Source organism: Brachyhypopomus gauderio, unplaced genomic scaffold, assembly GCF_052324685.1.
Source record: "Brachyhypopomus gauderio isolate BG-103 unplaced genomic scaffold, BGAUD_0.2 sc117, whole genome shotgun sequence".
NCBI classification, from domain to species: Eukaryota; Metazoa; Chordata; class Actinopteri; order Gymnotiformes; family Hypopomidae; genus Brachyhypopomus; species Brachyhypopomus gauderio.
In genome coordinates this window covers 275,515-288,293 of record NW_027506938.1, presented here as the reverse complement: position 1 = coordinate 288,293, position 12,779 = coordinate 275,515, and the positions used below count along the sequence as shown (strand labels likewise).

Here is a 12,779-nt window from a genome sequence, read left to right as displayed (position 1 = left end):
TGAGTATTAAGGTTGAACTAACTCCGAAAAGCAAGCAATACAAGCATAGAATTAGAGTGAATAGATCTGTTTTTATGGATCGGTCACATTGTCCCCAATACCCGATCTAGAATTTTTTCAGATATTAATATCGGAATCGGTGCATCCCTAATATTGACACATGTGCACGTTTTACTTTCAAGCTCCGCGCCCCCCCTACAATAGCTCCGCGCCCCACCTAGGGGGCGTATGGAGTCAAATTAGGGTCTTTAATGGTGACGAAAAAAAATAATATCGCAAATATAAGATTAGCATTTTGCATTTTACGTTCCTAATTTGTTTCTGCAATACTTTCCCTCTTTTGCGTTTCTTTCTTTTCTTTGCGTTTCACATTTTATGTTGCTGCTTTTTTTTTGCAATACTTTCTCCCTTTTGCGTTTCTTTCTTTTGTTTGCGCGTCACTGCTTTTCTTTGCGTCTCGCATTTTACGTTCATAATTTTTTTTTGCGCTTCTCTCTTTTCTTTGCTCCGGTTTTACCCTCTGTGTGGGGGCGGGGAAATAGGCGTGGCCAAGAGCGAAAGGCGTGCTGTGAACGTTCAGCGTCAGTTCAGCTTCCTTCCACTCGCTGAACTGAGCGCATCTGGTGTTAAAGGAAGAGAGAGGTCGGGTGTGTGCGAGGTGGTGGCGCATTTCAGGGCATTGTTTTTATTCGCTCAGGTTTTCAAAAGATCATTTCAAACTGACCTCAGTAAAATGTTAATAATAATAATAATAATAATAATAATAATAATATATATTTTTTAAACGAAGTTTTAAAAGGGCACTTTCGTTGATAAAGGGCAGATTTGGTGGTGCTTTAGCACCTGATGTCTATGTCTGCACGCATATACCTGTGGTCCAGCTGGGCGACCTGCCATGATACCAGTAACCAAATTGCCGCGCTGTGTGACGGTTCAACTGATGACGCTGAACGTTCACAGCACGCCTTTCGCTCTTGACCATGCCTCTTTCCCGGCCCCCACACAGAGGATAAAACCGGAGCAAAGAAAAGAGAGAAGCGCAAAAAAAATTATGAACGTAAAATGCAAGACGCAAAGAAAAGCAGTGACGCGCAAAGAAAAGCAGTGACGCGCAAACAAAAGAAAGAAACGCAAAAGGGGGAAAGTATTGCAAAAAAAAAGCAGCAACATAAAATGTGAAACGCAAAGAAAAGAAAGAAACGCAAAAGAGGGAAAGTATTGCAGAAACAAATTAGGAACGTAAAATGCAAAATGCTAATCTTATATTTGCCCCCCACTTTGGGAACCACTGGCTTAACCTATAATTTTTTTTATGTGTTCAAAAAAAATTTAAATCATGATCTCATAATTATGTAAATATTTACTTCAAATGTTTTGGTGCACTCCTGTTTAATGAATAAATATTAAAACCAGAAGTTGAATTAGTGCATGTTTCCCTGATTCAGGTACTTGATAGTAAACTGGCGCCATCTGGTGGAGAAATCACACTTTTTCAACTCCTTTATTTCTTTACAAAAGCTCCTCCTCCCTGTACACACCTGCCTGTTTGAGGAAGTAAATCTGGGAGTGACACACTAGTCTTTATTAATTCTGCGTTAAGGTGAGTTATAAATATAATGAGAACCTCTTAACTCTGGTATTTACTTCTTTCTGCCTTATTTCTAAAAGGAGTCTAAACTCCCTCAGCTGGATAAAAGACTACAGTGACTGATTCTCTCCTGTGCTACTATGTTTATTACAGAAGATCTAAATGTGAAAGTGAAGTTTGTACAGAAGGAGACATTACAGAGAAACAGCACAGCAGCTGTTGGAGGAAATGGCTGCTATAAACCCTCTGTCAGAAGAAGAGTTTTCATGTCCTGTGTGCTGTGACATCTTCAGGGATCCTGTTGTACTGTCATGTAGCCACAGTGTGTGTAAAACCTGTCTGCAGCAGTTCTGGGAAATCAAGGGATCTCAAGAATGTCCAGTTTGTAGGAGAAGATCTTCAAGAGATGATCCTCCCTGTAATCTTGTCCTAAAGAACTTGTGCGAGGCTTTTCTAGCGAGTAGGAGTCAGAGATCTTCAGCAGGGTCTGAGGTTCTCTGCAGTCTGCACAATGAGAAACTCAAAGTCTTCTGTCTGGAGGACCAACAGCCTGTGTGTGTGGTGTGTCAGATTTCAAAGGCACATAAAACTCACGACTGCTGTCCAGTAGAGGAAGCTGTGTGTGACTTTAAGGTATGAAATATATACTAATTTTTTAACTGTAATGTTTTCCAGTTTACAATTATCTTGAAATATATGTTAGAGAGTCTAGATTAAATTTATCAGATGATGAAATTTCAGACAGCTAAATCTGACCTTCATTCACCGTGAAACTTAATATAAATAACATTATTAATATACAATCTGCTACAATATATCATACATCTCAATTTGATAGTAAAAGGATGAAAAGGAATCATAGTAATCACGCCATTGTGTTCAGTCGTTATAATCTCTGTAATCTCCAGCACATCTATACAGATACAGTGATGAGTCCTGTAAGACTCACACTGTCCTCTACTAAACCCGTATTTTACAGAACAAACTCAAGACCTCACTGGAGACACTACAGCAGCATCTGAAATTTTTAGAGGAAGATAAACAAGACTATGAGAAAACAGCATCACACATTAAGGTGAAAGGTCACTCTGAGTTCTGAACGGTGCTGTGATCACTGTCCACGTACACCATAATGAAACACACACATTTGGACAGTTTATATTTCCTCATCATCTCCCATTCCAGTATCAGGCCCAGCACACAGAGAGGCAGATAAAGGAGGAGTTTGAGAAGATCCACCAGTTTCTAAGAGATGAAGAAGCAGCAAGAATAGCTGCACTGAAGGAGGAAGAGGAGCAGAAGAGTCACATGATGAGGAGGAAGATTGAGGAGATGAGTGGAGAAATAGCATCTCTTTCAGATCAAATCAGAAACACAGAGAAGGAGATGGAAGCTGAGAACATCCCGTTCTTACTAGTAAGAATCACTCAGTCTGTATCTTTCTCCCTCTCTCTCTCTCTCTCTCTCTCTCTCTCTCTCTCTCTCTCTCACTTAGACATATGCTCAAAACATGTGAAATACACCAATGTAGAAGAAAAAGAATCACTCACTAGCCATCTACCTCACACACACACACACACACACACACAAATGCATAAGTAAAATGTTTTGACATTTATTTTTGTACGCGCGTGTGTGTGATGTTATCATCATATAAGGAAGACGCATGTTTGACCCTCATATAAACAAAATGACTAAAATTTAATTTTACTTTTTGTGTTTGTCCCTCTGTTTTCTTCTCAGAACGTGTCGTCCACATTGAAACAGTAAGTGATTATTATTTCTGTTTGATATATTGTGTTACACATTGTGTTTGTGAAATTATTCTGATACATTCAGATCTTCAGTATCTGGTCTCTGTTATTTCAGAAACAAGATATATGAAGATGTTTTAAGAAAATAATTTAAGAAAATTTTCTTAAAATGATTTAAGAAGATAAAAATACATTGATACTGATGATGTGCAAAAAGTGGTTAGATACACTGATATGTTTAATGAAAGATAATAAAACAGCTTTATACATTTCCAGTGAAATATTTTTCACATGTTAATTTAAATGTTAAATAATTTGAATACAACATATAATAATATATTATTCCAGAGTTCATCACACCCCAAAGGAACATGAGAAGGTGTCAGGAGCTCTGATCAATGTAGCAAAACATCTTTCCAACCTGAAGTTCAGAGTCTGGGAGAGAATGCAGAAGATTCTCCAGTACTGTGAGTTTTGGTGTTCTTTAATTAATTAGAGTAATTCTGTTCTCCTCACAATTAGAACTCTATAGAGAGAGAAACATTAACATTGTGTGTTTGGTACATGAACTATTCCAGTATTAAAGGCTGTATTAGTATAAACAGTGAGGGGGACGACCAGTTGACTGCTGGTCTGAGGAGAGACAGTCAGTCCATGAGGAGATCTACACCACCCACTCTCCACCTCTACACCACCCACTCTCCACCTCTACACACCACCCACTCTCCACCTCTACACACCACCCACTCTCCCCTCTACACACCACCCACTCTCCACCTCTACACACCACCCACTCTCCACCTCTACACACCACCCACTCTCCACCTCTACACCACCCACTCTCCCCCTCTACACACCACCCACTCTCCACCTCTACACACCACCCACTCTCCCCTCTACACACCACCCACTCTCCACCTCTACACACCACCCACTCTCCACCTCTACACACCACCCACTCTCCACCTCTACACACCACCCACTCTCCCCTCTACACACCACCCACTCTTCCCCTCTACACACCACCCACTCTACACCTCTACACACCACCCACTCTCCACCTCTACACACCACCCACTCTCCACCTCTACACACCACCCACTCTCCACCTCTACACACCACCCACTCTCCACCTCTACACCACCCACTCTCCCCCTCTACACACCACCCACTCTCCACCTCTACACACCACCCACTCTCCCCTCTACACACCACCCACTCTCCACCTCTACACACCACCCACTCTCCACCTCTACACACCACCCACTCTCCCCCTCTACACACCACACACTCTCCACCTCTACACACCACCCACTCTCCACCTCTACACACCACCCACTCTCCACCTCTACACACCACCCACTCTCCACCTCTACACCACCCACTCTCCCCCTCTACACACCACCCACTCTCCACCTCTACACACCACCCACTCTCCCCTCTACACACCACCCACTCTCCACCTCTACACACCACCCACTCTCCACCTCTACACACCACCCACTCTCCCCTCTACACACCACCCACTCTTCCCCTCTACACACCACCCACTCTACACCTCTACACACCACCCACTCTACACCTCTACACCACCCACTCTCCACCTCTACACACCACCCACTCTCCACCTCTACACACCACCCACTCTCCACCTCTACACACCACCCACTCTCCACCTCTACACCACCCACTCTCCACCTCTACACACCACCCATTCTCCACCTCTACACACCACCCACTCTCCCCCTCTACACACCACACACTCTCCACCTCTACACACCACCCACTCTCCACCTCTACACACCACCCACTCTCCACCTCTACACACCACCCACTCTCCACCTCTACACACCACCCACTCTTTACCTCTACACACCACCCACTCTTCACCTCTACACACCACCCACTCTCCCCTCTACACACCACCCACTCTCCACCTCTACACACCACCCACTCTTCCCCTCTACACACCACCCACTCTCCACCTCTACACCACCCACTCTCCCCCTCTACACACCACCCCTCTACACACCACCCACTCTCCCCCACTACACACCACCCACTCTCCCCTCTACACACCACCCACTCTCAACCTCTACACACCACCCACTCTTCCTGGGACATCACCACCTCCACCTGCTCCTCCATCCTGCCTCCTCCCCCATCCTGTAAATAATGAAGATACTAGGGGTCTATAGGAAGTCCGTTACCGTGAGTTCAGCTCCATGGATCTCCATCCCTGAGGGACCAGCTGGGACCCTCCCTTGTCTCTGTGTCTGTCTCTGTCTTTCTCCCTGTCATCATCTTTGAGTCTGTGTCTTTTCTGTGAGTCTATCACTGTTTTGTGTCTGTTCCTGTTTTGTCCTTAGTGTTGTTGCTCCTCGCCATCCTTGTGTTAGTTGTTCTGTCTGTCACTGTGTCTGTCTTGTGTGTGTCGCCCCCTGTTGTCCTGGTGAGGGTGTTGTAGTTGTGGCACGTCGGTGGACTCTTCCCTGGAGGATCTGCTCCTGGGGGGTCTGGACACTGTGGTCCTCGTCCTCTGGTCCCGTCCTTCAGTCTGGGGACAGTCCACTGGTGTTAGTCACTCTGGGAGTAGCGCCCTTTAGTGGGGGAACTGTAACGGTATCCACCCACTAATGAGGACACACACACTTCAGTACACACACACTAATAATACACACATGCAGTGTGACACTCAGTGTAACAGTAACACTGCACTAGTTAAGTGTCACATGTGATACTCAAATAATGAATACAAGATATGTAGAAATATATTAATGAATAAAAGACACAATTTCAAGTGTCAAAACAACAAGCACACAAGTACTGCAGGGGTGTGTGGTGAACACACAACATCACCATCACTTCCCTCTTATCAACCTACTGCAGCATTTCACTCAGAGTAAAGGGCCTGCAGTCTGTAGATGTGACCTCATCACATAAACACATGAAGAACATGATGATTCATTCTGTTCTCTCTCCTCAGACCCTGTTACTCTGGACCCCAACACTGCACATCCAGACCTCCACCTGACTGATGATCTCACTACTGTAGAACGCAGACCACAGAAATCACTGCTTCTTGATAATCCAGAGAGATTTAATGTGTGGGCGTGTGTCCTGGGCTCTGAGGGCTTTAACTCAGGGACACACTGCTGGGATGTTGATGTTGGAGACAGTGAAATATGGGAACTGGGTGTAATTAGAGAGTCTGAAAGGAGAAAGGGATGGGGGGTCTGGGGTTCAATGTGGTGTCTGGGCTACAGTAAAAACATTGATGAATACTGGACACGTTGCCCAGGACAGACACGTCACTACTTCACACCTACAGAGAAACTGCAGAGGGTCAGAGTTCAGCTGGACTGGGACAGGGGGAAAGTGACATTCACTGATCTTCTAACCAGTTCACACCTGCACACTATAACACACACTTTTACTGACACTGTTTTCCCTTTATTCTGTAATAACAGTTCCTCTCCTATGAGGATCTTACCAGCAAAGATATCAGTAACTGTGGAACAGCAAAGTTAACGTTGCCTTGAATTAATCTGCATACATGTAATAATGAACATTATATTTATAAATATATATTTTGACTATATCTTAGAAAATTCAATACATGTTTTTCCTCAAAATATTAGAATCATGACTTTGATTATTAACTATTGACTTAGAAAGTATAATTTTTTAATTTCTCTTTGTCATTACATTTTTATAACCTGAATCATCAGAAAGTTTGAGTCCACTGAATGTGAATGTATTACATGTGAGAAATATGGATCTGATGTCCTGACTGGTCGCGTGCCCGTTGAGAGGGCTTTATGATTTACTCCTGGTACCATGTAACGTTATTGTATTCGTTCTTAATACAATAAAGATAGACACTTTAAGAAACTTGTCTTGTTTTATTTCCCACTCGCTCAACGTGTGTTCTTCCTACTCCCTCTATTCATGTTCTGCTTAACTATCGTTATCTCACTAGTGACATCTAGTGTTACAATTAAATTACATCATTAACTGAATATCATTATAGTGGGGTCAGTGTGATCCCAGTGTGTCCTCATGTCCAGTACACTTTAACTCCTCTCAGTCTGTCAGGCAGAGGACTTTGTTTCTCCTCTTTCTATGCTCCCTCTCTTCTTTCTTTTTCTTTCTTTCTCATTCTTCTCAAGCTGAACATTACTGTTTTTCTCAGCACATTTTTCTCTGATTCCTTCAGCTTTTCGTCCTTCTGTCTCTTCTTTTTTGTCTTCATCCTTTTCTCCCTTTTTATTTGACGTTGTTCCTCCTTGAACTCTTCCACCATTTCTGTATTCATGCTCCCATACAGGTCCTCTTCTCACTTGCTCTCACTTTTTTTTCTTATCTCGCTTTCTCTCCTTCTCTCACTTTCTGTCCATCTCCTCTCCATCTGTAGCTTCTTTTCACATTCAGGTCTTTTCTTTCGTTTTCTGACCTTCCTTGGATGGATTTACATGTGGCCTTCTCTCTACTGAACACATCATCTTAAAGTTTTCATACTTTGTCTCTTTTTCCTTAATATTTTCCTTCAATCCATCAATCATTGTTTCTTTTTCTTTCTCACCACGCTTCTCCAAATATATTTGATGCCAATCATCTTCGTGTTTCTTCAAAAAAAATTTTCTTGTTCTGTTTGATCCTCTCTATGCCTCCATCTCTCTCACTCTCTACATCTCTCTCTCTCCATCTCTCAGTCTATACATCTCCTTTAGTGTGTTCCTTCAGTGTAATCTCTCTGGTCATCACATCCTCCATCTCTCTCTTCTCTTCTTTTTCTTGCATTATGAATCTCTCCAAATAGGTCACTCTGTCCTTTATTTTCTGGAGATCTCGTTCCATTTCATTCTTCTCCCAGGTCAGGTCCACCTTTCTCTCTTCCTCTGTTCTCCTAAGTGAGAGTGATCACTCTCTTTCTGTTGTGGAGTGTATCTTCCTCTCAGTGTGACACTGTGCAGACGTCTCCATCACTCTTTTTAGTGAGGGCTCCTTCACTTGACCGTTCCATTCTTCTCCACTGCAAAGCTCTGCTATCATTGTTTACAAATGGTGTAATATCATTTCAATGGAGTCTAAGGACCTCCTGGTGTTAAGATCTAGTGTTTCTGTTCCTGACCTACTGAGGATTGGCGCCTCTTGGGTTCTGTCAAGGGACAGATATTGAAGTAATGTCAGTGTGACAGAGATTATTGATTAGATCATGTTTAGTTATTATAAGAGATCATTATGAACTTTATGATTTAGTACATGTCATTTGATTAGACAATAATGAAGTGTGTTTCAGTGTAACCATGTACTTGTGTTTAGTTCATATTATGCATGTGTGCTATACTGTGACCCAGGTCAGGGAGAGTGCAGAGGGTAAGAGCACTCTGTTAACTGGTAGTCACTAGTCACTAGTTAGCTTTCTCTGTGTTCAACTGATACATCAGTTTCTTCCGCTAACTCTAGGGAAGTCCATATTAGGAGATACACACATGTGAGACAAAGTAGCCTGCTGGACACCTATGTTTTGGAACATGCTGTGCTTAAGATAACCTGCTGTTAGAACTGCTGAATTGTGTTTAAGATTGTATATGTTACACTTCTGAAAATGATGGGCCAATTCATCCCAGGTGCAACATATTTATTTTGTCTGCACAACAGAGAAAACAGCAGGTTACCACTCGGTGCGTTCGCTACTGACTGGCCGACTACTTCTGTCGGTCAGAGCGGCAGTTAGACAAGACATGTATTGTAAATGCAAATAATAAAACAGTATTATTTTAACAATTTGCATTATCATCAATTCAATCAATAATCATCAATTACATTAATGTCTCTGCACTTTTACAGTTTTATGTCTACAAACATCGCTATCATGAACTCACTAAATAACCAGAATGTAGTTTACTGTATAAACCAGTATCAGTATAAACTCTTATCCCGGTTTACCGTGTCCTTAACCGCCATCTTAAATCAGTTTTAACCTCTTTTAGTACTCTTATGAATTGCATCTTTAAATGAACTCCGTTTTAATTAAATGAACAACAAGTATTTTACATTTCCGCCAGTAAACAGAAAATATATATAGTGCAGTTTTAAACTAAACACAGCTATATCGTTAGCACGGATGCTAATCCCGGCCAACTAAAGCTGGGCGTACACTGTACGATATTTTAAATCGTGTACTCAGCTCCAGCTCAAACTGTACGACTAAATCGCAGGGTTTAAAAGTTCACAGCTCACGATTCATATACTCACACTATACGACCCGACGCTCTCATGCGATCTCACGAGGAGCGATTTGAATTTCAAACATGTTTGATATTCTTGCGACGCTGCGATTTCTGATCGGGAGTTGGTCGTGAGGTGTGAATCGCTCCTCGTTTACCTGTGTAAACTATACGATGCACGACACGCGATTGAGCCGAAACTCGGCCCGATCGAAAAATAGTCGCATGAGTGAAAAATCGGCTGAAAATGGGCCAAAAATCACACAGTGTACGCCCAGCTTTACTTAACTAGTTCAGGTAAACGACCATGTGCGCTCCACAGCCTAGCATTAGCCTGTCCGATCATACCATTAGCTTTAGCTTACAGACATAAACCCGCTCTGCAGCCTGTTACCACAACTGCCTCGGACCAAGAGTCCACCATTTACACTGCACAAGAATCATCTCATATTCGCTCTCATTTTATATCATTTAGCCTACCACCCAGCTTACCTGCACAACAGAGAAAATGGCAGGTTACCACTCGGTGCGTTCGCTACTGACTGGCCGACTACTTCTGTCGGTCAGAGCGGCAGTTAGTGGTGAATATGGTACCGAGCGCCCTCTACTGGTGAAATATATTAAACTGTTAAATTACAGAAAAGAATGACCTTAGACATCAAAATTAAATGGGGGGCTACTCTATCCATGTATATTACTATTCAATAGTGCCACATATATAAGCAAGGGCACTGCCCCCTTGTTCTCAGAGTTGTCATGCTTGAATGAGACTCATGTCTGTCTCTGTCTTGTGTTTGTCTTCCCTTACCAAAAAAAGTATACTTAAAAGGTTATTTTTTATAGTAAACTTAAGTATATTTCCCAAGTACAGTGGTACCTCGAGATACGAGTTTAATCCGTTCCAGACCCATGCTCGTATCCCGAACTGCTCGGTTCTGGAAGCAATTTAACAATGTAAAGTATTGTAATTGGTTCCGGTCCTTTAAAAAGTCACAAAACTAGCGTAAACTTTCCACTACTAGAGCCTTTCTTTGGAGCCATAATGCAAAAAAAAACGTTTGTAGTATTGAAATACTGTACTGTATACACCGTACGTACTGTTACTCGTTGCAAAGCACACGTGCGAATGGCTGTGATGACCGGGTACAGGAGTCGACCTTACCAACACCTCAAGAATTAAAAAACGCTGTTGGCTGCTAGAACGCGCTAAATGACGTCATCTCCGCACATACAGGTATGTTTGTGTTTTTGAACCTAAGGTTGTGGGGGAGGGAAAGAAAGAAAAGCGTTTGAGTGTGTCTTTGAGCTGATTAATGATTTCTTTTTTTCCATATAGTACTGTACTGCCACCTAGTGGTTCATGCTCGCATCTCGAGCGTGCACTCGGGTGTCGAACAGAAATTTTGCTCATCTCGGTGCTCGTATCTTGGATCGCTCGTATATAGAGCAGCTCGTATCTCGAGGTACCACTGTATACTTTATGTAGTAAGTATACTAATACCAATGTACTAATGGTATACTGGTAAGTTTACTAATTCAATACTTCTTGGGACTAAATTGGCCCACTTTTTAGTTTATAAAATATACTTTTAAGTATACTTTAGGTGAGAGAGTAGTAAACTTTGAGTGCACAACTAGTTTATATCCAAGTTTTATTTTGTACTACAACTATACTAAAAGTAAACTTACAGGTCTACTGTTAGTTTACTAGTTATATACTTCTAGTCTAGTTTTTAGTTTATGAAAGTACACTGTTAAGTATACTTTAAGTGTAAGAATAGTAAACTTTGAGTACACAACTAGTTTACATTTAGGTTTTATTTTGTACTGTTAATATACTAAAAGTAAGCTTATTTGTATACTGCTAGTTTACTAAGAGTATTCTTAAAAGTGTACTTTCATACACTTAAAAGTGGGATATAAGTATATAACTAGTAAACTAACAGTATACAAATAAGCTTACTTTTTGTGACGCCGGGGGCGTCGGGACAGAGGCAGCCAGAGACGGGGGTTGGACAGAAGGATGTTTATTATCAATGGCAACCAAACCAGTAAAGCTCTTAGCGCACACACTGCAAGTGATGCAAGGTGAAGCTCGTAGCGCACACAGGTAGGGAACGCAGTGATGGACTCGCTGGGACCAGAGACGCTCATGTAGCGGCAATGTGCAGCACTGGACCAGACGACCTGCGGGCTTAAGAAGAGCAAAGTAAATAAGAAACAGGTGTTCAGTATGCTGATGATTGCTACTGTGGGAGTGGTTGTGTGCTCGGGGGTGTGTGCTGGGATCGGCTGCTGGCCGGGATGCGCGCCCTCTGGTGGCGACCCGGCCCCCTCACCGTGACACTTTTGAACTTAACATAATAATTATAGTTTACTACTTATATGTTTTAAGTATACAATTATTTCAATTTAGTTTCAATTTTTTACACTTTAAATATACCTTTAACTGTACTGTAAGTAGACTTACCAGTGGATTACATACACTGTGCACATCAAAGCCCTGCAAATTGTGCATGTACCAAACATTGCTGTGTATTAGTTGAGGTACTTGCGACATCTAGCAGGCCATTGTGTAAAGATTCACAAATAAATGTACAGTGTACTTTTACACATGAGGTGAGGAAGACTGGAAATGTCAGTGCTATATGGCCAGACATGATAACAATGAAATGTGTTGTTGTTGAAACAGTTGACAAATTGTACATTACACCTTTGCCAAATCGCCATGAACGGGACTAAAAGAGCAGTCATGAGTTTAATCAAAAATTGAGTGTTGTAGCCACTGTATTACTTTAAAATACTTACTGCTGTTTGGCTTAATGTTTTGTGATGAGCTTACAAAAATATGTTTTATATACGTGTGTGCATGTGTATAATGTTATGTATTATAATATGAATCAAGCTTGTTAAAATCCTCTCAAACCTTGGAAAACTACTGTCAATAGAATTAGCCAATTGTTTATCTGTTTCTGTACTGGTTAATAACTCTGTGTACATAAAGATCTGATTCACTTCCGCCCATGTACTATTTACTCTAAGCTATTCCACCCCAAACTACAAGTCAAGTATACTTCTGTATAAGGCAAGAATACTTAATTATACTTTTCTTAAGTATATATTGATCAAAGGTTTAAGTACAAGTAAAGGCCACATATACTTAAACTATTCTGTATACTTGTCAGTATAAGTCAAGTATACTTA

At 41.7% G+C, this 12,779-nt stretch overlaps 1 protein-coding gene across 1 annotated transcript; it reads left to right on the top strand.

Moving 5' to 3' along the window:
• Window positions 1–1,477: 1,477 nt before the first annotated feature.
• LOC143497948 (E3 ubiquitin-protein ligase TRIM35-like) lies at window positions 1,478–7,195 on the top strand. Its single transcript, XM_076993606.1, has 7 exons — window positions 1,478–1,600; window positions 1,742–2,221; window positions 2,568–2,663; window positions 2,774–3,004; window positions 3,332–3,354; window positions 3,691–3,809; window positions 6,329–7,195. The coding sequence occupies exons 2-7, from the start codon at window positions 1,817–1,819 to the stop codon at window positions 6,871–6,873; spliced, it is 1,419 nt and encodes a 472-aa protein (XP_076849721.1). The 5' UTR covers window positions 1,478–1,600; window positions 1,742–1,816; the 3' UTR covers window positions 6,874–7,195.
• Window positions 7,196–12,779: the final 5,584 nt, after the last annotated feature.

Bases quoted from the DNA above. Each gene is read 5' to 3' on its own strand.
- LOC143497948 (XM_076993606.1), top strand. From the start codon at position 1,817: ATGGCTGCTATAAACCCTCTGTCAGAAGAAGAGTTTTCATGTCCTGTG. The intron at 2,222-2,567 runs GTATGAAATATA...CGTATTTTACAG, and splicing joins AAGCTGTGTGTGACTTTAAG to AACAAACTCAAGACCTCACT. The intron at 3,810-6,328 runs GTGAGTTTTGGT...CTCTCTCCTCAG, and splicing joins GCAGAAGATTCTCCAGTACT to ACCCTGTTACTCTGGACCCC.